Source organism: Epinephelus moara, chromosome 7, assembly GCF_006386435.1.
Source record: "Epinephelus moara isolate mb chromosome 7, YSFRI_EMoa_1.0, whole genome shotgun sequence".
Lineage (NCBI taxonomy): Eukaryota > Metazoa > Chordata > Actinopteri > Perciformes > Serranidae > Epinephelus > Epinephelus moara.
In genome coordinates this window covers 14,840,358-14,867,814 of record NC_065512.1, presented here as the reverse complement: position 1 = coordinate 14,867,814, position 27,457 = coordinate 14,840,358, and the positions used below count along the sequence as shown (strand labels likewise).

General features: G+C 41.9%; 1 protein-coding gene across 2 annotated transcripts in view; it reads left to right on the top strand.

Moving 5' to 3' along the window:
• LOC126393276 (target of Nesh-SH3-like) overlaps positions 1–27,457 on the top strand; it is a 50,660-nt gene that overhangs the window by 20,229 nt on the left and 2,974 nt on the right. Inside the window, exons 7-20 of one of the 2 annotated variants that reach the window (XM_050049292.1) lie at positions 611–659; positions 2,337–2,402; positions 5,849–8,542; positions 10,032–10,109; positions 10,500–10,688; positions 11,480–11,545; positions 15,996–16,058; positions 18,386–18,511; positions 18,909–18,998; positions 19,160–19,369; positions 21,484–21,589; positions 24,441–24,520; positions 25,109–25,138; positions 25,276–25,434. In XM_050049292.1, coding sequence (XP_049905249.1) covers positions 611–659; positions 2,337–2,402; positions 5,849–8,542; positions 10,032–10,109; positions 10,500–10,688; positions 11,480–11,545; positions 15,996–16,058; positions 18,386–18,511; positions 18,909–18,998; positions 19,160–19,369; positions 21,484–21,589; positions 24,441–24,520; positions 25,109–25,138; positions 25,276–25,434 — 4,006 coding nt within the window. The remainder of the gene's footprint in view (positions 1–610; positions 660–2,336; positions 2,403–5,848; positions 8,543–10,031; positions 10,110–10,499; positions 10,689–11,479; positions 11,546–15,995; positions 16,059–18,385; positions 18,512–18,908; positions 18,999–19,159; positions 19,370–21,483; positions 21,590–24,440; positions 24,521–25,108; positions 25,139–25,275; positions 25,435–27,457) is intronic. The other variant, XM_050049293.1, reaches the window with a different exon arrangement.

Sequence of the window (27,457 nt, the reverse complement as noted above, 5' to 3'; positions counted from 1 at the left end):
GCTCCTCTTCTCAAAAGAAATATTTTTGAGAACAGGGTGTTTATTTGGAGCAGGCAACATGCTTCAGAGTCCATGTTGTGCACTTTAGTGAGCTTATGCTATTCTCAGGGTTGTTTGCCTCATTAGTTTTCCATCCAACTACTGAATGGAAACAGCGGCAGCACAGCCAGGACCGACCAAGCCAAGAGAGCAGTCTGTAGCTAGCTAACTTCTAGAGTGGAATAAAACACAGGAAAAAAGGAGATGAAAGAGCATGATGGAGAAGGAAGGATAACAGTGTGGAAATGAGTTGAGAGGAGAAAGGTGGCACTGATTTACCGACAGCGGAGGGTTGATGTGTCACGTGCTCCTGGCTCTGCGCTCATAAAACATCACAGCTGTTGAGAATCAGCCACAACACTTGCCCCTTATTTGAAGAGGAAAACTTCAAATAACGAGCTCCTCAGCAGGGACTTTACCGATTCGACATGGAGCAGAGGGCTTAGAAGTTATGAAAGAGGCAGAGGCAGAGATGGCACTGAGGTCAAACGCTAACACTCAGACTTGCTGTTGTCATTACAAACACTAATGAGCAATTCTCTCCTTTGTGTTTTTGTCTTTGACTCTTCAGAAACCTTTAACGCCAGTCAAGCAGCCTTTCCCCTTTTCTCCGCACCATGGTAAGCCAATAGAGACATGCTGCTTTTGGTCAAACCCACTGAACCTTTTTTTTTAATACAGCAGCAGAATTTTTATCACATTGTGTGATTTATTGCTGCTCAGAAATGTTTGTTTCAGCCCTTCTCGCTGACCCCTTCTTTAAGACTCAGCGCTAGAAGAATTTTAACTAGAACTTTTGATTTATCGTTTCTGCAGACAGGACCTCATCATATCCCGTCTAACTTTTTTCTTTTTTTTTTTAATTTTCATTTTGCTGGTTTGTTGCAGATGCCACGTTTTTAAACTGTGGGTTTATGATGATGGACTTAACATGAAATATTCAAGATAACAGAGAGACCACTAAACACAACACAATCTACAACAAATTATGTTAATTTTTAACAAGTCCTTCATCACGTTCCTCAGACCATTGCTGAACAGTTTTTGCAACATGGCATGGCACATTTTCCTGCTTTCCCATGCCATTGGGAAATGCCATTGCAATGAGAAGAGGTACTCGGTCTGCAACAAAGTTTGGTTGGGTGGAGCGCATCAAGTGACATCCACATGTTTGTCAGGAGCCAAGGTTTCCCAACAGAACATTGCATTGTAACAGGACGATTAATGTTATTCACTTTACCTGCCAGTGGTTTTAATGTTTTGGCACAAGTCGCAACCTTAGACACCAGGGACAAGTCATGATCCTCTTGAGCTCCTTGAGTGAGAAGCCATAGATTGGCTTTACAGCGTGACCTCGATAAACAGCGGAGCAGCATGTAAAGGCAGATTTCAAGCTAATGTGAAAGATGAATTGAGAAATTTGGTACTTTATCTAGACTTAGAAGAGAAAATCCCGCACAATGCTCTCGCTGAGCATCACAATTTATTCATAAACACCAACATTTCAGTCCTCCTGAACCTTCGTCGAGAGTGTTCCACGGACCTTTGTCCTGAAACATTACTGTTTACTAATAATTTGTGAAGCTGTGGGCTCAAATTGTTATATTTCAAAACTCTATCTGGGTCATTTGTGGTGAAAAGGTCTAATGAAGCTATAGCGATTTTAGTGTCAGTCGAGCAAAAAATGCGCTGGAATATATGTTTGAATGGTTTTACAGTTTCTGCGAAAAACAAGTGGACTTCCTAATTCATGCAGCTCAAATATATAAAAAAAATTTGCTAGGTTGGGGCTACATTTCAGTGAACGTTGCAAAGTTCCAGCACGTATGACTGATTTGTTATGAATTTTCAATATTTTAAACTTTAGCCAGTTGCTGTAGTGCTCCAGCTGTGACTATTAGCCCAAAATCATAGTCGCAGCTGCAAATGAGAATGAATATTATAGGACTTATGTTCCTCAGGTTGACAGAGACATGACTTGTCATCATTTCAACTTTAAAAGCGATAATATGTCAATGTATGTTGACAGCTTGCTTCTGCTGCCACCATGTGGCCAAAAATCAGGAGATGCCAGGTTCAGAAATTCTAGGAAAAAACACTGGATAAAGATTGAACATTTCGCCAACACTTACAACACAGGAATAAAATGCAGGGGACTTTGTTTCGTTCAAAACACATTTTGCTGTTGTGAAATTTATGCATGATGATAATTCCTTCGAACAACTCTTTTTCAGGACTATGAGGACATCTCATGTGTGACTCATTGACTTAAATCTTTCCTCCCTTGTTCTTGTCAGTTCTCCATAACAGGACCCAGGGCAGACCGCCCGTCTCCCGGAACATAGCCCCAAAGACAACTCTTGGTAATGACTTTTCTGACCTAAAGCTGAGTTCAGAGGTCAGAAAAACACTGCTGACCTCAGGTCTGACTATTCTACCTGACTTCTCCCTCACTGTCCTGCTCATTGTTCACTACAAATACACTAGGTTTTTTGTACATCGTTCAGGACATACAGTAATAACTCTTCTCCCAGGTCTACTAACGTACACTATTTTTCTCAGCTCCCACCACAACTACTAAACAGGAATCTCTGTCAACCCCTGAACCCACACGGCCTGTGGTCACCAAACAGCCAATCGGTAAACAGTGAATCCTGGTACTTCTTTAGAAAAAGCTTAATGGCTCTTATTCAGGCTGAATGCAGTCATAGTCTTGGCAGACTGTAACTGAAAAGGCTGTCAGTGCTTTACAGAGTCCTTTGTATTTAGCTGCATGAGTAAGAGTAGCATGCGATGAGTGAGTACAGCAGTCAGACCCTCCCTGTGGAACTCGATGGTGTCAACTGTTTGGGTTGTAATGAGCGGAAGGTAGGTGGCCTTGGCTGCATGGCATTTTAGCAAAACAACAAAGCTTGCAGGTATTATTAATGATGGTTAACAGGTTCTGTTCTGTATGTCAAGATATTTTTACAGTAACTTATTTTAAAGATATAATGTACAGTGTCATCTCAGAACCTTGTTAGATGCTGTTTAGTCAATCACTACATTTCAGATAAGTCATATCTGAAATATCCTCCTGAGACCCTGTGTCCTTATGTAAGGACATCACATTTGGGGTTTACTTGGCCTTATACTTCATTCTACTTAACTAAGACCGGTCGTCCTCATTCGTGGACACTTTTTATGCCATCAAGCGGTAGTAAGAGCACAATATACTGATCCACATAAAAATGATATGGCAGCCATCTCTGCCAAGTAGATCTGCAGGTGATTGCAACACAAAAGTGGGCAAGGTCCAAAACCAGATCAAATTTTATGGTTGACAGTTGTTTATTTATGATCAATAATGTTTTTAGTTTGATATGGGAACAAATTTGACCAATTTTAGCAACAGTAACAAGCTGAGACGCTGTTCAGGACATTGGGACTTTTGTATCGTCCTATTTGAGGACATTGGGAGCTAATTATCATTGACAATGTTTAGGTTTTTTTTATACTTATCGGGTCCTACTGATCCCAAATAGCTAGGGGAAATTAAAGATGCATACCAAACAAAAGTTCGGGTCTCAGGAGGATATACAGACTGTATTTCCTAATTATTTGTGTTTTTCTTGAATGTCTTTACCATTTGTAAAGCCGTGATGACCCCCCCCCCCCAGTATTTACAGTGTGATTATTCATCACCATTTTTGTTGATTATAGCCCTGAAGCTTTCGCTTTTTAATGCAGCGCAGGCGATGGTGTAAGATCTGCATGACAGAACTGCATGCACCAGAAGTTACGTCTCTCCCACAGGAAGTCAAACAGAATTTTTACCTGTCTTGTATTACCCTGTCCTTTTACATTCCTTTATTCAACATTTATCTTGTATTTCATTTCCAAGTATGCTTATTCTTATCAAGTAAAGCTAGAGTGTTGCCACACAAATGGCATGTCCCTATACAGGGACTGGATTTGGGCATGGTGATATGGAGAAAATCAAATATTACCATATTTTTGACCAAATACTTCTATCGATATTGCGAGGATATTATAGGGTTGACTACTGGTTCTTTTAAAAAATATTTACGCAATGAGATTTCAGTCAGGAACACTTTTTTCCATTTGCAGTATTATATTTTGTGGTATGGCTCTGTTCTTGGGCCTCTCTGCCTTTCCTTGGGCCTAGGCAGAAAGCGCACCTCCTCGACTTCCACGCACCTGCGTGAAAAGCCTTAAGGCAGAGAGAGCACACCTGTCTGCCCTTCCATGTGCCTACATGGAAAGCAGAAGGCACAAAGAGCAGCAGCAAAGACCCCCCAGAAACAGACCAGAGCAGCATCAATGACACAAATGACATTGATAAGTCAGACACAGCATGAAAAGGAGGAGCTGAGGTGGAGGAAGGTTGTGAAGCAGCCTGCAGAGGAAGCAGCAACAGTAGACAGGCCAGAGCAGTTTAAGTAGGGCGCTCTGAATGAGATTTGCCAATTTGTTGTATTGAAAGGAATCATGTGATCTATCAGCTGACTCTCTGACTCTTGCTAGGATGTGAGCTGAGCTTGACATTGTGTCCTGCCTGAACAAACACTATACTAAATTTTTGATAATCCTCAGTAATGCGGATGTAATGAACAAGTGGGTAAAGGCAAATAATAGAACAGCTAGAACAATCAGGTAAGTTCAGAAAATCACATCACTTTTTGTAATGCAATCTTTTAAACCAGGAAAAGACAACACTTACGATAAAATGATATCCAAGATCTAAGACAATATCTACTCTCAAATCACAACATTGATATAATATCAATATTTTGCCCAGTCCAAGACTGGATACATCTGAATACAACCAAATAGACCTGTTCAGTTTCAAAGGCTTCTTCAAACACAGCCTGAGTTTGAAGGATGTAACTGTATTCTTTGCAATCCTTTTTATTCCTAAATCCATTTTGCATCAGTAAGTCATTCAATGATGCATTCATGAGCTGATTTGGAGGATCCAGTCCCTGTATTAGTAGTTTCCATTTGATTTTGATTCACAGGAGGCAGTTCCAGGAAATAATCATTTAACCGATGTTCCCTGTTCTTGGTTGAATGGTTAATTCCACTGAATTAGCCAAGAACCTTCAAAAGCAGAGGTATTTAAAACATTCCATGGCCATAAAGTTAAGTAGAGGTACTAAAAGCCTGGAATTCCATGTTATCTACTGCTGTCTTTCCCTTCCTGCTGTTTTTTTTCACGCCCTCTCTTATTTTCTGACTTCCTCTCTTTTTCTCTCTCATTCTCTTTGACCAAGGTGAACATCTCATCAGATTGAACAATCAATTTAGAATGGTCGAAAGTCCCACAGCAAGCAATCAGTCATCGACTATTAAACCCCCATGTGTCATAGCTTCTTAGAGGCACAGCCAATGGATTTGGGTGGCTGTCGCTCACAGGCATCCTGGCCCTGGTAGCTGAGTCTGTCTGTAGTAACACGGCTGTTACATTTCAAATACCTCCATATGGTCTCTTTGCCTTTGATATTGGACCCCCTCTATCAGACATGTGCCAGGTAGAAGGTATTGTGTAACCACAGCTTTAGTCCAAGATTAGCACTGTGAGTTCTCAGCCCAGAAGCTGCTGGCACTTCTGCTGATCGAAATTTCAGCTGTTCCCTAACTTTATGCCTTTATGTCTTACTTTCGTCATTTTCTAGACAATTAAATAACATTTTTTAATTTCATTTTGTAAAGGAATCTTTCCTACTGAAAATCATATTTAAAATTATATTGTACAGGACAGTATTGTGGCTTCATGGCCATATTTTCTCTCTCTCACACAACCCAGGAGGAGGAGACCACTCCAGATCTGTCTTGCCTCCTTTCACAGAGTGCCCCTTAGCTCCCAAGCTCCCTCCTCCACCACACATTACAGCCACTGTGGCAGCTGTGCCAGCCACCCAAAGAAATCTAGAGAAACATAAAGAGCATCCTATGAGTCAACCACAACAAAAGCCCCGGTCCCAACCTCCTGTACAACCTCAACCCCCCCAGCTGCAGCCGCAGTATTGGCCATCACCACAACCAAAGCCCCAGAAACCTCATCTACAGCAGGAGGTGAAGGCTCAACCTCAACCACAACCAAAACCCCTTTTCCAACCACAATCCCAGCCCACATCCCAACCGATACCCCACACCCAACCACATCCCCAACCAACATCCCAGCCCATACTCCAGACCCAACCACAACCAAAATCTCAGCCCATACCCCAGACCCAAACAAATCTCCAAACAACATTCTTGCCCAGACTCCATAACCAACCACAAACAACACCCCAGCCTATACCCCAGACCCAACCACATCCCCAACCAACATCCCAGTCCATACCCCATACCCAACCACATCCCCAACCAACATCTCAGTCCATACTCCATACCCAACCAAAAACAACATCCCAGCCTATACCCCAGACCCAACCACAAACAACATCCAAGCCAACATCTCAGACCAAACCACAAACAACTTTCCAGCCTAAACCCCAGACCCAACCACAAACAACCTCCCAGCCCAAACCCCAGACCCAACCACAAACAACCTCCCAGCCCAAACCCCAGACCCAACCACAAACAACATCCCAGCCCAAACCCCAGACCCAACCCCAACCAACTTCCCAGCCCAAAGTCCAGACCCAACCACAACCAAAGTCCCAGCCCAAAGTCCAGACCCAACCCCAACCAACATCCCAGCCCAAAGTCCAGACCCAATCACAACCCCAACCAACACCTCTGCCCAAATTCCAGACCCAACCCCAACCAACATCCCAGCCCAAAGTCCAGACCCAATCACAACCCCAACCAACACCTCTGCCCAAAGTCCAGACTCAACCTCAGTCACAATCTCAACCAAAGCCACATACCCAGTCACAGCCTCAAACCACAACCCAGCTCCAGGCTGAACGACAACCTCAACCAACATTACAGCCCAAGTACCAGGTCCAAACTCAAACACAACCACATCCAAAGACCCAGACCCATTCTGAAGTTCAAACACCTCCACAGCCCACACCTGTGGCACATCCTCAAACACCTCAACCAACACTCCATCACATTCCTCAGACCCAACAAGTACTACCAAAGTTTTACACCCAGCCACAGCCTCAACCACAATTTCAATCAACAACTCAGCCACAAACCCAAAAACAACCAAAACCTAAGACTGACTGGCAGTCTCAGCCACAACCTACAGTAAAACCCTACCCAGAGCTTCAACTAACCACCAAGCAGCAGTCTAAAGCCCAGCCAACACCTAAACCAAAGAGCGAACTCAAGCCCAAAACACAGCCTCAGCCAAAGAGTGAACCCAAACCCAAAACACAGCCTCAACCAAAGAGTGAGCCCAAGCCCAAAACACAGCCTCAACCAAAGAGTGAACCCAAGCCCAAACCACAGCCTCAACCAAAGATTGAACCCAAGCCCAAAACTCAACCTCAACCAAAAAGTGAACCCAAGCCCAAACCACAGCCTCAACCAAAAAACAAGCCAAAGCACAGACCACAGCCTCAACCAAAGAGCGAGCCAAAGCCCAGACCACAGCCTCAACCAAAAAGCGAACCCAAGCCGAAAACACAGCCTCAACCAAAAAGTGAGCCAAAGCCCAAACCACAGCCTCAACCAAAAAGTGAGCCAAAGCCCAAACCACAGCCTCAACCAAAAAGTGAGTCAAAGCCCAAACCACAGCCTCAACCAAAAAGCGAACCCAAGCCCAAACTACAGCCTCAACCAAAGAGTGAGCTCAAGCCCAAAACACAGCCTCAACCAAACAGTGAGCCCGAGCCCAAAACACAGCCTCAACCAAAGAGTGAGCCCGAGCCCCAAACACAGCCACAACCAAAGAGTGAGCCCAAGCCCAAAACACAGCCTCAACCAAAGAGTGAGCCTGAGCCCAAAACACAGCCTCAACCAAAGAGTGAGGCCAAGCCCAAAACACAGCCTCAACCAAACAGTGAGCCCGAGCCCAAAACACAGCCTCAACCAAAGAGTGAGCCCGAGCCCAAAACACAGCCTCAACCAAACAGTGAGCCCGAGCCCAAAACACAGCCTCAACCAAAGAGTGAGCCCGAGCCCAAAACACAGCCTCAACCAAAGAGTGAACCCGAGCCCAAAACACAGCCTCAACCAAAGAGTGAGCCCGAGCCCAAAACACAGCCTCAACCAAAGAGCCAACCCAAGCCCCAACCACCATTTCAGCCAAAAAAACAGCCAAAGCCTCAGCAACCACCTCAACCAAAAAAGTCTAAGCCTCAACCTAAGCCCCAAACAAAGGAACAAGAAACTCACCCAATGATTCAGCCACAGCCCCAAACACAACCTCCAACAATGCCCCAGGCCCAACCTCAACCCACTCCCCAACCACAACCTCCACCAAATACCCCGACTCAGTCCCCGCTTGAACCTCTACCCAAGCCACAACCTGAACCTGGGCTTCACACCAGGACCTACTCTGATCCCACCACGGTCTCCCCAAGGCAGACAGTCCCTACGGGTAAAGACCCTTCTTTTTGCCATCAGCAATCAAGTATTAAGGACATATCTAGAATTACATTTTAAAAGGGGCATATTGACTTAGACACTGATTGTATTTGTATTTGTATATGAAAAAGTGGTCAAATCAGATGTACATTTTTATTGTCAGAATCTGGTCAATAAATTCCACAGCAGTCCATATACACATGTGCCATAGAGCTTTGATTCTCTGTCTGAGCCGAGTTCGAGCCAGGCTGTAATTTCTCAGTATTCCCCCAGGCTTGAATCAGGTCAAGTTCTTGCCAAATAAAACTGGCAGTTCTTGTGCGTAAATGACAGGAGTTGCTATTGACTGAATCAAAAGGGAAACAGAGAGAGAAATCTGTACCTTTCCAGAACTGTGAGTACATGTTGCGACGACGCAGACCTCCTGTCCATTTTTCTAAACTGAAAACCATTTCCCTCAGTGGAAACAAAGCTTTTATTTACTTTAATTTTGCAGATAATAAACAATAAATTCCTCCACAAAATAGCATTTTATGTCTTATGTATTATTTATCCTGGCTTCATATGGGTACAGGATATCTTGTTAGCATAACGTTAGCATGTTGTATTTGTTTGGAAAATGCCTTCAGTATAAGAAATTTGTTTTGTCTGTGAACCCTGTGAGCTGTAATGGAGCCAAATTTTGTACCTGTTCCTTTGTTAAATGTTGCTGTTGTCCCTGGCCTCATAGAGGATATGTCCGTTAGCTGCTAAGCTAATTTATGTAATGTAAAATGCCATAGGCTTGTGCTAATAACGTTAGCATGTTGTATTTGTGGGGAAAATGTGTCCTGGTAAAGAAAAGTGCTTTGTCTGTTAATCTTGTGAGTTATAGTGAAGCGGATTTGTGTACTTGTGTTTGAAATTGCAGCTACTAAGCCATGTGTAATGTGTGTTTTGAATCAATTCACAGAAACCCCACCACCAACTAGTGGTTTGGAGATGTAATTGCAAAGTGACACAGACAGACCACCGCACAAGTATAAATGCTCATAATGGCAAAGACCACATGTGTAGGCTTTGCACAGGCTCTGCCTAGAACTTACACACAAGTATAAATCCACCTTTAGCTTGTAATAAATGTGTTCATATTTAAAAATACATATTTATGGGTTTTCAATAGGGCTCAGGCCCAAAACTACTGCCGTGGCTCGGTTCTGGCTTGGACAGTAACTTTGTGGGTTTAAGTAGGGTTTGGCACTAATTTTTGGACCTGATCAAAGCTCTTATGTGCCATCAAAATTGGTCCAATCAAAGTTAAGTACTGTCTGACTACATTAAAGAATTTTCTCATCATGGATATCATGATCACAACAAATACCTGTACTAGATGTACTGATTTAAAACCAGCAATAATCTCCTTGTCCATTATCTCCATTATGCCCCCTTTAAAAGTATAAACATATACACCTATACATTATCTTAGATAAAGAGTGATAAAGAGTGAGTTTTCTCTCATACAGCTCCTAGTCGACCAGAAGAGGGCAAGCCTCTACCAAGACCTGCCCTGGCTACAGAGAAGGCTGGTAGTTACAATCAGGGTAAACACTGTGACCAGTTTGTCCCATTACCATGTCTGCTGTTTGTCAAGTCACGTGGAACCCAGTGCTTTCAGTCGTATTTCAAACCATTGGATGATGTCACTGCTTCCCCATCTGCATCTCCATCTCACCACCCTACACACCCCATCATTACACCCGCCTCCATGTGTTCTTCCATTTCCAGCCCAGCACACTCACCTCAACCCCGCCCACTCACAACCAGAGCAGTCTGGCTGGCTTTCGATGTCGTTTATGTCTCTCTGTCATTTTCATTCATTGTCCACTGTTCTGCATTCTTTTCACTGATGTGCTCTGTCATTTATTCCATCTAGGTAAAGTGGAAGGAGTGAATCGTCCCTAACCTCCCCAATTGCTTTTCTGCTCATCTAGGTACTGGCGTCCGTAAGCCATCCGTTCCTGAAGCTCCTCATTCTCCCATTAGCTCATCAGTTCCTCCAGCAGGAAGAAACACCACGCTGCCCCGCACCAGGGTTCCTCCTCATTCCACTCGTACTAGTGGCAGACCATTTTCTCCATCCAAGACATTCACCTCCTCTCACAGCTCCAGCACACCTGGGGGTAATGGAGAACTCACTTCCCTTTCTCTCACTCTTTCTTCCCATGTAGCTACCTCAGGTTATTCTCTCCTGTCAGCACTCTCTCACGCTCTCATCTGCAGCTGTGCATCTGCAGAAGAAGGCAAACAAACTCACATGATCTGTGTTTGAATGCACACAATATACACATGGATGCTTGTGTCGTTCTCCTTCTCACGCGCCATCTTCTGCCTCACCTCCTCTCCACAGTCCATGTGTTCTCCATGCTCTGCCACATGTGCTCGGTGTGTATTTCACAGTTTTACCACGAGCATCAGTGGCGTCTCTGGGGTCAAGGTCGTTAACATGATTTACGGTCCCTCACCCTGGCCGGGTGGGAAGTCTGGCCACGGCACTGGCCAGGACACACCACATTTTACACCAACCACGCCAAGCCAAGCACTGTGCAGACAGTACAGCCGCCACAGCCAGTTTCTCTTTTTCTTTCTCTCTCTGTATCTCCTCCTTTCTCAAACACACCCGCACACTCCCCAGTGAGTTATGGAGAATAGAGTGAGAACTGTCAAAGGACTGAATTTATGTTTTAAAGTCATGGCTATTCCATTTGTATGTGCAGAACATCTGTAAAACCAGGTTGAAGATGCAAACAAGTCATCAGCTTTATTTTCACTTACATTAGACAGTGAGAAAATAGATGCTGAGAAATGAGGAAAGACAGAAAGCATTTTTTCTTTTTGACTTTCCTCTTCTTTGGTATTTGTTGACACAGTTACACAAAACATTTTATAACAGACCTTTCTCTCCCTCCAACAGCCGATGGGGCGCATCATAGGGGCAATGCTCTTCCTAAACCTGTGGTGTGGTCCAGAGAGAAACCTGGTAAAAAACTAACTGAGATAATCACCTGTCAGCACTCCTCACCCACTAACCTAAGAGGCACTTTTATGTCCCGTCCCACGCAGTGCTTTTGTCACAGTCCTCTCATGCTTTCAACTTGTCTGTCAGTGTGATGTTTTGTGTCTGGTCGTGGTCTGTGTTGTCCAATAGTCCCAGTAGCTTATACTTGACTGAGACTGAAGCCATATATAATTCCAATCTTGGCATATACCTGTCCTCTCCACATTGTTTAGTCTACCGCACATATGGACATGTATTCAGGAACTGGTTTGAATTAGCTTGAGAATAGCTTTAGCCTGCTTGTTGTGAAAGGTGAATGTGGTTTGTCCTTTTTTTTGGTCAATCACATTGTTTCCATTCTGCCAGGCAGGCTCAGTTAATTAGAGTAATTGAATCCATCCCAAGTAGTAATGCAAACCATGTCTGGACCACATGTATTAACGGTGATGCTCCACTCACTCCTTTAATGTTCGGAGTTGTGAATAGAGGTTGTGCTTCAGTCCCATGTCACAGCTGGTGTGTGTTATTTCTGGAAACTGTGGCAGTTTCAGAGGTCTTCAAGGAGTCACATGGCTCTCTGGAAGCAACTCTACAGAAAAGATTTGTGCCTGCCACCCTGCACGTACATCCAAGCAAAGAGCTCATAATGACTGTTTGTACCTGTCTAATAAGACTTAAGCTCAATCCCAACACACCCTTTGCCTCTAGCACTTAGCCCTTAGCCTTTCTCTTTCCATGTACATGTCTGGTGCTAGGGTGTCCCGATTCCAACACATTCTCACTGCGACCTTGTCACGTATTGATGTTTGGTCGTGAACTTTCCACATCCACATACGACGTGCATAGTACCCTGGGTGCATTGGTTGTTGAAGTTCTGGAACACTGTGTCAAGTTCTGCCTGTTACATGCATTGTCTTCTTTCAAAATACACTTTTGTTTTAACAGGAAATTTACCATTTAAATACAGTTAGTTGGTACAACACCGTGAATTGATTTTTTTCCCCCCTCTAACAACAAAATCACCTGGTTAGGTTTAGGAATAAAGAACAGGCTTTGGCTTTACAATCTTAAGGGATGCAAACACCGCTCTCCTGGGAGAAGGTCGGTGTTTGTTGGACCCATCCACCACCCCTCACGCCCACCCCAGTCAGACTTTCGCTGCCTTAACTTTCGCCCTTGTCTCGCCATGTTTCCCCCTGACACTGATTGGTGCCGTCAAACCATATCGGCAATGACCTGGTATCATACCGATGTTAAAGAACGGCTTTTTTCATTGGTTTCTGACACCGCAAATCACTGCGCAAGCGCTAGATTTCGGCAACTTTCGGAGTGAGACTGGGCTCCCAATACTTCAGAGTGGTAGGGTGAAGTGTTAGGGCTAGGTGTCCCTCAAAGGTTTTTCAGAGGCACACTTCAAATCAAGTGTTATGAGAGATCATCAGCAAAATGGCTACACAAGTAACAAAAGAAACCAACAAATGTATTCTTTTTTTGTTAACTAAGACTTATTTATGATAACCATTGTATAATCTTAGTTTAATGTTGTTTCAATGTATTATGGTCCTTTTCTTTATAATGAGCATAACAAAAAAAATTGCTAGTATGTTGATGTCTCGATAGCTAACTAGCTAGCTAGCTAACATTACATTGTTATTGCTGATTTGTGCATGACAGTCCCTCATTTTGACATATTTTGATGTCGCAACAGGAACACAGGTTATTAACGTAACCTACAGAGCACTGCTGGTTGCCTGGTAATGAAGAAGTGCTCTTTTTCATTTGATGAATTGTTTGATCAATTGATAGCTTGATACTGAAGTGAGTGAAATGTGAGTATCCTGGCCCGTAGCCCACACAAGAGACATCGCCACTGCAGAGTGCAACATAGTCGCAATGTCCGGCAACACTCACCACGTCTGTTTACGTAAATGCCAGCATACCAATGACATATCAGGGTCGAGAAGGGCTGTCCCTTTTCATAGGTAAAGTTTTCAACCTCCAGCCCATGTAACTCTGTTCCAAGAAAATGAGGTGTCGGGGTAAAAATATGAAATGGGATTGGGCCTTAGTTCACCTTCCTGTCCCCATGATGTAAATGACATGCAACAAAATATCATTATTACGTCTTTTACCCCGCAGCACCCTGAAACTTTGTATGGTATACAACAGCTGGTACTGAGTTTGCCTTTGGCTTGAATTATAGTGTTTCCTTGACAGTTTTATAGAGCTCAGTTTCACATTGGCATCTTAACTGGGATTTGTTTCAAAGCTCTGCTTATAGTGGACTGCAGGTGTGTCATGGACAGCGTCCATCCACGAATCCCTTCCATGAAATCTGAGTATGTGTTGCAAAAGCAACAAACCTCAGTGATGTGAGGTGCCGGGATGTATTTCAGTGGGAATATTTTTCTGGACCGAACGTAAATCTCTGTGTTTTGATTGCATCTATTTTCACATTCTCACCCCGAAGATGAAGTTATCTGACAGAAACCAGCGCTCACACCACCGCTGCTGTTTTACATCACAGAACTGGGTCTGAAGCCACTGGCACATCAGAGGCTCGTCCTGGTGTTTGAGGGGTTTATTTTGGGGACAGCAGACGAAATACACCCGCTGTGGAAACCGTAGAACGCCCATCAGATTGAATATGCATTGTAGACATTAGAGCTGCAACAGTTAATCAATTAGTTGTCAACTATTAAATCGATCGCCAACTAATCAGTTTGAGTCATTTTTCAAAACAAAATTAAAAATTCTCAGATTCCAGCTTCTTAAATGTGAATACTTTCTGGTTTCTTTAGTCCTCTATGACAGTAAATTGAATGTCTTAGGGGTTGTGGACAAACCAGGACATTTGAGGACATTGTCTTGGGCTTTGGGAAACACTGATTGACATTTTTTTTCATAATTTTTTGACATTTTATAGATCAAACAACTATTTGATTAATCAAGAAAATAATCGACAGATTAACTGAGAATGAAAATAATCGCTGGTTGCAGCCCAAGTAGACATATTGAAGACATACAATGTTGACTTCACATCTTATGACATTACATAGTGTTGGCTCTGTTCATATAACCATGACATCACTCTTGAGCCGTCACCTCTTCACTATCACATTCGTCGTCTTTTGTGTTTGTGTATCTCGAGACTGGCATTTAAATTACCGCACCACCATATTGTGTGACTTTATGTGTGAGCATATGTTTGCCATTAGCTGTCACTTATACCATGTGTGAGTCAGAGGCACTCCGCGAATGTATTCTCAGCGTTAATCAGTGAGATTTGTCGGCAGATGTTGTTTCAGTCTTGATCGCCTCAACTCTTCTCTCTGCGGAGTAGATGCCAGACATTGCTGATTTATGCCGACTCCTGGGGAGGTCAGCTCCAAGGGAGGAAACGCATCCAAGAGAAATGTTTTTGAGGTGTTTTGGCCTCCACAGTTGGACAATTACAGAGTCTTGTCGACAGAGGGACCATTAATGAAATCTCCGAGATAAGAATATGACAAACGGAGTGGATGCTCTGGAAACGAAGCCCAACAGTTAAAACAAATTATCTCAAAGTAACTCGGATATGAAGCGTGTAACAGAAATTTCATGTGTCAAACCTCCCAAGGCTTAGCCGCCACCTCTGAGATATCACAACAAAGGTTTAGGGAGATTATGCTTGTTTAACAACATTGAATAATTTGAGAGCCCTGATGGTAAGATTGACAGTTCGTAGCTAAGGTGTTTTTTTTCTTTCGTTGTGATTACTTATCCAGTTCACTAAAACCAATTCATTCCATGTGTTCATTACAGTGAAATAGATCTGGTTTTTGTCTCATAGCTTGGCTTGATCTTTATTTTATTTTTTTTGCCATGGTGCAGGAATTTGGTGGAAAATTTGGTGGTCAAACAGCATTAGATCCGAAATGATTTTTCACAGAGGGAAGTCAAAATCGTACAGAAAAGCTGTTGGATCTGCTGCCTTACTTTCCTGTTTAGGATTTTTAAATTCCTCAGTTATGCATCTGGGGATTTTGGGTGAGTGGTTAAAACACCGGTTTATAGTTTCAAGGTTATTAAACACTGACATGTTTTTCATTAGTCATAGACCATGGCGGTGCTCTGTGGCAGCACTTCACAAAGTTACTTTTCAGCATTTCACATGCAATCTGCTTGGCTTTTATGTGCTTTTGTTGTTGTTTGTATATAATGTCTGTGTTTGTAAACTCATTTTTTTAAGCGCACAGTATTTACTGCAGTGTTCTGCTCTACAAAATGTCTCTGTCTTTTTTGAGTCTATAAACTTGACATTCTTTCATCATTATTGCACTGTTAAAATAACCAACAACACTTGTTTTCAGTTTTGTATCTCTTCTTCAGCGCCGACCACCTGTTCTGTTTTAATGTGATTCTTAATCTGAAATGGACTTGTGTTCTGCAGTCCCGCGTCCCCCTATTCCTGTCAACAAGAGACCCAACCTGGTGGGAAAACCTAGTGACCATGGTGAGGGCCACAGTGATGGCTGCACTGAACACTGCTGCACCTTGTCCTGTATACTGTAATTATACACACACAACAGCAAGCTGAGGGGAAGGCCTGACTAAAGATGCTTCTTAAAGGAATACTGAACACCCCAAATGACCATCTGTATATCAATTTCTTATCTTGCTACATTGAATATGTGACAAAAATGTTTTTATTGCATGCATCTGGTGACTGAAGAATCCACAAGCTGAGAACATTCTTGCCTCTCTGTCTTTCCTTGTGCCTAAGCTGAAAGCCTCTTTCACATGCTTAGGTGGAAAGCCTAAGGAGGAGAGAACAAAACCTCTCTGCCCTTCCATGCGCCTACATGGAAAGCCTAAGGCAGGGAGAGCAGCAGCAAAGACCCCCCAGGAACAGAACAGAGCAGCATCAATGACAGAAATTACATTGATAAGTCAGACACAGCATGCAAAAGGAGGTGCTGGGGTGGAGGCGGGTTGCAAAGCGGCTTGCAGAGGAAGCAGCAACAGTAGGCAGGCCAGAGCAGTTTGAATAGGGCACCCTGAATGAGATTTGCCAATTGGTTGCATTTTAACTTAGCTGAAAGTGGGAGCTATTTTGTTTGTGTTATTGTGTGACTTTGGTGAATCCGAACTAACTATTTAAAACTATTACTTACTATTTAAAATACCAAAATCACACAACAACACAAACGAAATAACTCATTGAGGCAGCTACAGACCAGCAGCTTCCATGTTCAAAGCTAAAATTACAGTTTTTGTCAATGGAGTCTGGATCTGAAGAGAGCACAGATAAGTGGGCTGTGTGTTTGGGAAGTATTGAGCATATAGCTGGATAAATGAGACTTGGATTATACTGCATGAGTTGTTTTGCTGCTGTTAAACGCTGAACCCTGTGACTTCAATTCATCAAGTAATACCTCTGTTTAAGTATTCTTAATTCCCTGTGCAGGCATGGGAACAAAAACAACGTTTTCTTCCCGAAGTCATTGTTACATGGGATGAGTAACTGATGTACAAATGGTCATTTTGGGGGTAAAGTATTTCTTTAAGTTAGTGGTTCTCAAACTTTTCCTTTATCTCCCCCTTTAGATGTAGAAGATATTTCATGCCTCCCGCCTCTCTGTAACCCAGTTTCATTTTTATCAGCCATTTACCATGTTGGAGAAAAAACAAGCCAAAGTATATGAAGTTCAATAATGTGTTCAACACCCTGGGAAAAATGCAAATTTGCCTTCTTTCAGGGAGGTAGATGCAAATTTTGACACCACTCTCATGTCTTTATGATAAATGTGATGCTACAGCCAGGTATCAATTAGCTTAGCTTAGCTTAGCTTAGCACAAAGACTGAATGCAGGATTTTTTGGCTGCCAGCTGCATTGACTGATTGTATATTTTCTTATGCAGACAATAATGGTTTCAATCTCATCTAACTCATGGCAAAAAAAAGCAAATATGCAAATTTTCCCAAATCCCAAACTGTTCCTCAAACTTTACTAAAAGACACATAGAACATAAGGCTTGCTTGCTACATTAACAGTGAACCTGAATCAAAACAAGCTGTTTTTGTATTTCATTGACTTGTTAAACATGATTGCTCAATGAGCATCTCTTATTTTCCCTTTCTTCCTTTCTAAAAATCTGCCCATCCCAAATTTAACATGTTGTTTTGTTGTCTGAATGAAGCTTGCTAAGCTCCATCTTTTGCTAGCGTGAAAGCACTCTTGTTTGTTTATTAGTCCCACATGAATCAGATTTATTCAACTTTAGTTCCACTGCACATTTTTTCCACAAGGTCAAGCAAGTCTCCGCTGCAACGGCTCTACGCCCTCCGTTATAGTCCACTGCCTTAAACTGTCTCCTGCACATAAAAAAGTGCTTACAGCTCCCAAAACGACTTGCCAGGAAATGTACAGCGTTTGCATTCGTCCTAACATTACAGCTCATCTCAGCGGGCTTGTCGCTAAGGCTTTTTTCTGGACTCTCACATCATTCTCGCTGTCACTTGTTTGTATCTCCCTGTCCTCACATCATGTGTTATTACGTGCACAAAGCCTGTGTGTGTGTATGTGTGCATACTTCTGCGCATCTGGGCATCTTTGGTCTCAGCAGATGTATTTTGGCAGACCCTTTTCCCCTTTAAAGAGCACAAGAGATATTACTTAACAAGCAATCTCTGATCTTTCAGCAGCCAGGAAAAGGCCACTGAGTTGCTCAGTGAGGATGGCCAGAACAGATGGATCACAACTGTGTATGACTATGAGTCAGATGATGAGGGTTGAAGAATTGATCTCTTCTCCTCCTCCTGCCGCTCTCTGTCCTCAGATAAACCCATGGACCTGAAACAGGGAGACAAGGAGTCCATCTTGAAGCCATTCCCTCTGGTCACAGCCAAGCCCAAGCAAGAGCGTCGACAGCAGCAGACAACCACCTCTGCCCCGGCAGTAAACAGTACGACTAACACCACTTTTACTGTATCTAAGGAGGAACGTTATGACTCATTATCGTAACTGCTTTCATATCAGCTGGCAAACTGCGTACCTCCATAAACGGGAGAAAATATGAAATAAAAAAACTTTTTGACTTTGAATTGGTGCAGGCACATGATGATAATCAGAAGATATTGACACTGCAGCTTGCAGGTGTGGGTAGTTGTAAGGTAAAGAAAGAAATGAGAACATTTTGAATATTGAGAGACAGACCAAGAGTCTGAGTGGAGCCAGAGCAGGTGCTGGGCTGGCCGGTTGTTGACCTGGGCCAAAGCTATAAAAATGAAGACAGAAAGAGCTGCCAGGGACTGCTGGCACATCAATCTAACCCCAGCTCCTTTATCCTGTTTCCTTTTCAGCCAGCCGTTTTGACCTAAGTGAAAACTCTTCCATATTCAGGCCCTTGCCTGCGTCAGAGGTAGACATCATGGGCAAGAAGCGCTTTGTAGGTAAGACTTCATCGTGGCCAATTTACGTCTCTACTGCAGTTTTGAAAGCTTCCTTACTGAAAAAAATCAGCTCTCTCATGCAGCACTACTGCATTAATAACCAAAAAAGTGAAAAAAGGTAAAAATAAAATTATCACTGTTTCTACTGTGCCCATCTACAGCTCCCCATGTGATCTACAAGACAGATAAGAAGCCAGATGAGCCGTGCTCCATCACTTCCTCCCTCTCTTACTTCCCTGACGAGGAAGGCAGCGATCAGAACGTGACTGGTCCTCCCCGCATCCCTCCCTCCAACCTCACTGTGGTAACAGTGGAGGGCTGCCCATCTTTTGTCATTCTCGACTGGCAGAAATCTGACAATGAAACCAGAGGTACAGTAAATACAAATGAAAGGCAGACATTTTTAAAGAAAAGGGACAGAACTGGAGTTTAAAGCCTTGTTAAGCGATGCTTTCAGCTTCCCATTCACCTCGCGTTGGTGAGCCTCTAGGTCTGAATTGCATCAGGTGTCTGGACTCTATTGAACTTGCCTGTAAGCATGCTTTCACACCTGCCCTGTTTGGTTCGGTTCAATCAAACTCAAGTCTGTTTGCCCCGTAAGTGTGGTTCATTTGGGCAGGTGTGAACACAGCAGTCACACTCAGGTGTGCACCAAAACAACCAGACCAAGACCTTCTTGAAGAGGTGGTCTCAGTCCGGTTACAAACGAAGTCTTCTGCTGTTCGTTTGTGGTGAGAAGGTGTTCCGACCTGGATCTGAACCAACTGCAGTCACATGACACATTGTTTGGGTTAAACATGAGCATGTTACAGTCCTGGAGGATTATTAATGTGCACCTCCTCCTGTACTGCCTTAATATGCACATTCAGCACATCCAATGCATCAAAACATTGTTTTCTAGTTGGAGCCGCGCCTCGTTTTCAAACTGTATGGTTTGACTAAAATGAACAATGACAGCAATATAGTCCACGATGAGCAGCGCTAAAATCAACCTGCGTAGTTGTCCCTCCATTGTGAGAACACGAACCAACCCTAGGCAATTATACAACTTTGGAACAAAATTAGTCCCTGATTCAGACCAAAGCAAGACAGCTCTAGGTCTGAAAGCACCCTTAGAAAAGAGATTGAACAAATACCTACTTAGCATGACACTGCAATCTTGAAGCTCAAGGACTTCAATCATACACAAATCAGCTTCAGATATATTCCTAAGTAGCTGCAGATCAGTGATAGGCTGTGACAAAGCTTGTATATGTAAAAACACTTTTATGGACAAGAACTCACTCTCCACTCAGTTATGATGTGTCTTCATACATGACAGTGATGTAAATGGAACCACTTTCTCATCAGCCACACTTGATAAAAGGTTGTATTTATCCAGCTGCATCTAAGGGTTATAACTTGGTCATAACTAATGCCTTAAAAGGGACTTATTATGCTTTACCCTATTTTTGGTATTATGTTACAATGTTGGATGTTCATATTAAACATGGCCAAAGATTTAAATAATGAGGTAAATGTTGGTTAAAGTAACCACTGTGAGCAAAAACAGACCATTCTGAATATTCTGTTTCCAACATTTTTTTTTTACTTTTGAGACAAGCTGACATCAGCTTATGATGGATTTCTTTATGCGGTCATGTGTTTCAGGCACGCTGTTGCAAGTGTTTACATTACATACATTACAACATTACATGTTGAGTTGGGTTTTTTTAGCTTCTCCCTGATTTCAGATCATATTCCTGCTGGAACATGCCGTGGTTGTGAGATTTCAGATTAGAAGCCTTTATTGGTAATTTTTCACAGTAGTGACGCTATACTCTGTTATAGTCACTCCCTGGCTGCAGTGATGGTGCAGAGATGCTGAGATACAGAAGATCTGGAAACACTGACCAATCGGAGCACTCTGGGCTTTTTTTTTTGGAGGGGGCTTAAAGAGACAGACACTAAAACAGAGCATCTCAGACAGAGGGTGAATATAGGTGTTTCAGCACAGACAATATTTTGAATAAATTTGAACATTAAAGCACATAGTCATGTTCTAGTAGAAATCCAAAATACAATATAATGTATGAACCTGAAAATGAGCATAAGACCCCTTTAATAATAATTTACTAATCATTTATAGACTGATAATAATAAACTTAGCACCTGGGCCTGGGTTCCCTTTTGGTCGGTGTTTGTCCACCTCCGACTTCTTACTATGAGCAAATTACTGAACACTGATTAATAATTTCTCAACCATTAGTAAGGCTAACATTTAAACATGTTACACAATTATTAGAAAGTGTCATCAGGTAAATCCTGAAGGGCTTTTAATGTCACACTGTAACCCCAAACCTCCATCGTGCCTCAGGTTCTTAAAGTATCACACAGTGAATTGTCAGATTTTACTGGTGACAAGGTAACGAGGTTGTGTGATTTGTAGCTGTAATGTGAAATTTGTGTTATTAAAGTCACACTGATATTCTGTCTCTTTTGTCAGAGTATGAAGTCGTATCCACCGCTAAAGGACCGAACGGAGAGGAGGTGTCTGTACTGACAACTAATCAGACACACACGGCCGTGGAGAATCTCAAACCAGAGAGCAGGTATGTGATGTTATTTATGTCAGACAGATCATGTAATGGAAAAATGTTATTTTCCTCTAATCCTCTAGTTGGTTAGGTCCTCTTGTTGTGTATAGTTTGGGAACAACCACCAGGTTTACATTACCATAAGGTTATCCATATAAATCTTTTCCTTTAAAGGAGTATGCCACTGCTGGAGACATGACCTTTCAATAAAAGATGCAAATACTTTTGACATTGGTGCTACAGTACTGGAGAAAACAGAGGAAAAGGATGCTTTTTTCATTTGATCGGATTTCGGTCTGAGGTTGAGAGAGAAAGAAAGCGGGCCAGTCTGTCTCCTGATCTGCTTCGATACTCTTTGTGTCAGTGGTGGCGGCATGGGTGCCAGCAATATGAGATTGCAGAAGTACAGCCTGTAGTTCAAGCAACACACCGAGACTCGAGGGGTGAGGGATTTCTAGCCACTGGTTAGATGGAGGGAAGTTTACCACAGTCAATTTACACGTACTACCCACATTATTTTGATACAAAGCTGGTTGAATATTGGCAAAGTATTCTTTCAAAGGTTCCCTGCGGAGGTTTAGATCTCTAGTAGCACTGTGGAGCGGTTTGTCTATGAGTGGGTCCCCAGTTTTGTGTATCTTGCGCCAGAGGGCGCACATGGATGCATGTACTTATTCCTGCGAATAGTGTCACAGTCCTCTACTGATCAACAGCTACCACTAAAATGTCAAGATAGACGCTAATGTTCCAACAAAGACAGTGAAGAAAACTTCTTGATAGAACATCAGGCCCCCAAGAAGTGCAAAGGCCTTTGAAGCCAAACAGTGGAAATATAACGTATGGGTCCGTCCCGTGGTGCCATTGGGCCTAGAAAGACTTTTCCCCATAGACTTTCATTGGGTATAGAGATGTATGTAAATCAGCGGATTAACCTTTTTGAGTGTCACAATCCTACAACCCACCAATCAGTATTTGATCCATGTGGTTCAATAACATTACGAAAGTCTAGAAGAGCTGCACAACTACATCATTTTATCCCCATTCAAGTTAGAAAAGAGCTAAACTGAAAGGAGCTTGCAGGGCCAGTGGAAGTCTGTAGTGTGCTAGCTCTTTATACCCGGAGGTCAAACTTTTTTGGCTTCATGTACCACTGAGCTACTTTCATAGGAATGAACAGGGCCGTGCCTCCACCACTGTATCCAGGGGTCTCATTTATAAACATTGCGTAAGCACATAACGTGGCCTGAAAGAGGCGTTCGCCACTTCCCACGCAAAAGTTGTGATCTATAAAAACAGACTTAATGGGAGAAACTTTGACCCATGCTTACAAACATTTTGGAGACAGGAAATTGGCAATGCAGATTGTTTAGTTTAGTTTAGTTTATTAGTTTATAGTATCGTGGACAATCCCAATTAATTGACTGTAGAAATGTAGAAACAGTAAAAAGGGCAGCTTTAGCCAACATGGCTAATATTCAGCTGTAGTCCCCGGCCTGATGACAATAGGCACCAACAGGTGGAAGCCTGATTGTAGAAACTGTCTAATATGCGAGGAAGTTCAAGTATCCTGGTACTTGTTCACGAGTGAGGGTAGAATGGAGCATGAGATGGATCAGTGGTTTGCTGCTGCTTCTGCAGTGATGCAGGGTCTGTGCCGGGCCATCATGGTGAAGAGGGAGCTGAGCCAGAAGGCGAAGCTTTTGATTTACTGGTCCATCTACATCCCAGATTCCTCAGTTTCCTTTAGATAGGGTAAGGAGCTCAGACATCCAGAGGGAGCTCAGGGTAGAGCCGCTGCTCCTTCACATCGAAAGGGGCCAGTTGAGGTGGTTCAGGCATCTGATCAGGATGCCTCCTGGGTGCCTCCTGTTAGAGGTGTTCTGGGCATGTTCCACTGGTAGAAGGCCCTGGGGCAGACTCAGAACACGATGGAGGGATTACATATCTCATCTGGTCTGGGAACACCTTGGGGTCCGCCAGGAGGAACTGGAAAGTGCTGCTGGGGAGAGGGACGTCTGGGGTGCTTTGCTTGGCCTGGTGCCCCTGCAGCTGGCCCCGAATTATGTCTTTGATGCACACCATTTTTGGCTTTTGTCCGTCCATACATTTTTAGTATGGATCCTACGTATTGTTTTATAAATGAGACCCCAGGTCTCTTTCCATGCTAAACATGGATGTGAACAATGCAGGTTTCAAACTTTTCAGAACAATTGGCTTTGCAAGTGTTTTTATGAGAAAGGAAATGCATTCATCATGTTTTTAGACCTCAGTGATCACACAGCATGTTTTGGTGAGTGAATGCACGAATCACTGTTGTTTGTTTATAAGAAAACTCCAGGGGGCACTTTTAACAAATGCTGAATGCTTGACCTGTTGGCTGATTATACCAGTAAGGTTCACTGTAGATCTCATCAAGACATGAGTATTAACTGGCACTGAAAGGCTATTGGCATTCTACTTAAAAGTATCATCAGAGTCACTTGTACTTCTTGCAGTGAATTATGTTCAGTTTTGCAAATACAAAAGGGTCAAATCGACACAAAAGCTGAGTAAATCTGGGTGGAGAGGTTCACTGAGTTTTTAATTAGATCTCAGCATCTGGAGTCTCAAAACTCACCAGAACCCTCCTCTGGGCTAGGTTTCTCTGGCCCAACTATTGCCAGGACATCTGAACGCAGCACGTGGAATAACCATCAGCTCTGTGTGTTTGTGTGTATGTGTATGTGTGTGCTTGACACATTCGTAGCTGTCAAAGGCATGAAAATATTATGCATCCCAGTTCTTGAGGTTGGGAGGAATTTAAATAGAAAATTCCTTAAAGTTTGGATTATGTCACTTATTCCCCCTTTTTTCTGTTTCATTTCAGTTATGAATTCACAGTAACACCAAGGAATGAGATGGGAGCAGGACCGTCCACTGATCCGGTGTCTTTTAACACAGAATCAGGCAAGTTTTACAAAACATCTAATCCACTGAAGTCACACAATATAAACCTCAATGTGTTTGCTCTGACAGAAGACACTAATTCGCTGCATGTTAATGCCACTGTATACATTGCTAATGATCAGGCAATGATTAGCATTGCTTTGAAGGTGGACTATTAGGCAGTTATTAGTCTAATGATTTCAACATTGCACCAGGGTCTGACTGATTAAGACTCAAGGGTCGTGTCCGGTTACCAGATGTCCTCAGAGGCTAATTTCTAACATCCACCTGGAACACAGCACTCTGATCGAAACCAAATTTGCACCAATTGTTGAGCAGCTGAAGAGCAGCCCTAAGTTGAACAGATGTTGTGTTTTTAAACTCACAGTGACAACACTTAGAGGGGGAGGCTTTGCTTAATTGGCCTCCTGCCCTTGTGCAATCAAAGCCCAGCTTGTTGGGGCCAAATATTGTAAATACTTTGCCAAATCTGCTCTGATACAAGTCTGGGTTTGTTGAGCACAATGATTCAAGATGTCTCATGACTGTGTGTTAATTCTGCATTGTTTTGATTACGTTACTGATTGTGAATTTCTCTCACGTTTGTAGCGGATCCACGAGTGAGCGAACATGTCTCAGGTGAATACTGTCTTGCTCTCTTCTTATCGGAGTGTTCCAACAAAATATTTTTAAAATGTTTAACCTTCCCTAGTTTTGATCCTGTTTATAATGATAAACAGTGTGATAAGCCCTTGCTTTTAATGATTTCTCCACAGGCAAAGATGCCATCTGGACTCAGTTCCCATTTAAATCGGATGAATACTCTGAATGCAATGGAAAGATGTATGTGAAAAGAACTTGGTACCGAAAGTTTGTGGGCATCCAGCTCTGCAACTCCCTGAGATACAAGATCTACCTGAGTGACTCTCTCAATGGTAATTACAGACTGAAACATTAGTGAACCAAGCAGCTGCTTTGGGGCCCCAGGGGCAAACAGCAAATCACTTTAAACTTTAAACCAATTAAGTTTGACATATTTTAGGGCATACTATACTAGGACCCTTTTAATGATTAATTTTTATGGCATATTAAACTATGACTTTTTTAATAATTTTTTACGCCATACCTCACTATGACTATTTCAATCTTTTTTTTTCTTCTTTTTTTTTAATGGCATACCAGACTATGACCCTTCATGTGAAAAGATCTATGGCATGCTTTACTATGATTTTTCTTAATAAGATTTCCTATGGCATAAAAATCAATAAGTTTTGAGGGAAGTTTTTTTTCATATTATACTATGACTTTCGTAATTAATTTTTTTCTGGAATACTGTACTATGGCTTTTTGATGAAATTTTAAACAGCATGCTGTAGTGTGACTTTGACTATGACTTTTTTTGTCATGGTTTTCATGATTTTGGACAACATACTATACTCTATACTATATAGTCAGCTGATAAGAGGAAGCACTGGGAGGGGGATGGAAAGAGTTGTTAAGAGCACAAAGAAAGTCTCCCAGATTGAATTTAAACTGAGCTTCATGACTTTTTTTCATGATTTGGGACGACATACTATACTATGACTTTTTTTCCCATGAATTTGGACGACATACTATACTGTGACTTTTTTTTGTGATTTTGGACGACATACCATACTATGACTTTTTTTCATGAATTTGGACGACCTACTATACTATGACTTTTTTCATGATTTTTGATGACTGTTTTTTTTTCATCATTTTGGACGACATACTATACTATGACTTTTTTCATGATTTTTGATGACATACTATACTATGACTTTTTTCATGATTTTTGATGACATACTATACTATGACTTGTTTTCATGAATTTGGACGATATACTATACTATGACTTTTTTCATGATTTTTGATGACTGTTTTTTTTCATCATTTTGGACGACATGGCTTTTTTTCATGATTTTGGACATCATGCTATACTATGACTTTTTTGTCGTAGTTTTGGATGACAAACTATACTATGACTTTTCTTCATGATTTTGGACGACATACTGTACTATGACTTTTTTTCATGGTTTTGGATGACATACTATACTATGACTTTTTTTTCATGGTTTTGGACGACATACCCTACTATGACTTTTTTTTCATGGTTTTGGACGACATACTGTACTATGACTTTTTTTCATGATTTCTGACAATATACTATAGCTACTATGACTTTTTTTATGATTTTGGACGACATACTATACTTTGACTTTCTTTTTCATGGTTTTGGACGACAAACTATACTATGACTTTTTTTTCATGGTTTTGGACGACATACTGTACTATGACTTTTTTTCATGATTTTTGACAATATACTATAGCTACTATGACTTTTTTTATGATTTTGGACGACATACTATACTATGACTTTTTTTCATGATTTTGGACGACATACTGTACTATGACTTTTTTTCATGGTTTTGGATGACATACTATACTATGACTTTTTTTCGTAATTCTGGACGACATACTATAGCTACTATGACTTTTTTTATGGTTTTGGATGACATACTATACTATGACTTTTTTTTATGGTTTTGGACGACATACTATACTATGACTTTTTTTTATGGTTTTGGATGACATACTATACTATGACTTTTTTTATGGTTTTGGACGACATACTATACTATGACTTTTTGTCATAATTTTGGACAACATACTGTGACTTTTTTGCCGAAATTTTGGATGACATACTATACTATGACTTTTTTTCATCATTTTGGACAACATACTATACTATGACTTTTTTTTTAATGATTTTGGACAACATAATATACTATGACTTTTTTTTTTTTTATGATTTTGAACGTCAAACTATACTATGACTTTTTGGCCGAAATATTGGATGACATACTATACTATGACTTTTTTTCATGATTTTGGACGACATTCTATGGTATGACGTCTTTTCATGATTTTGAACGT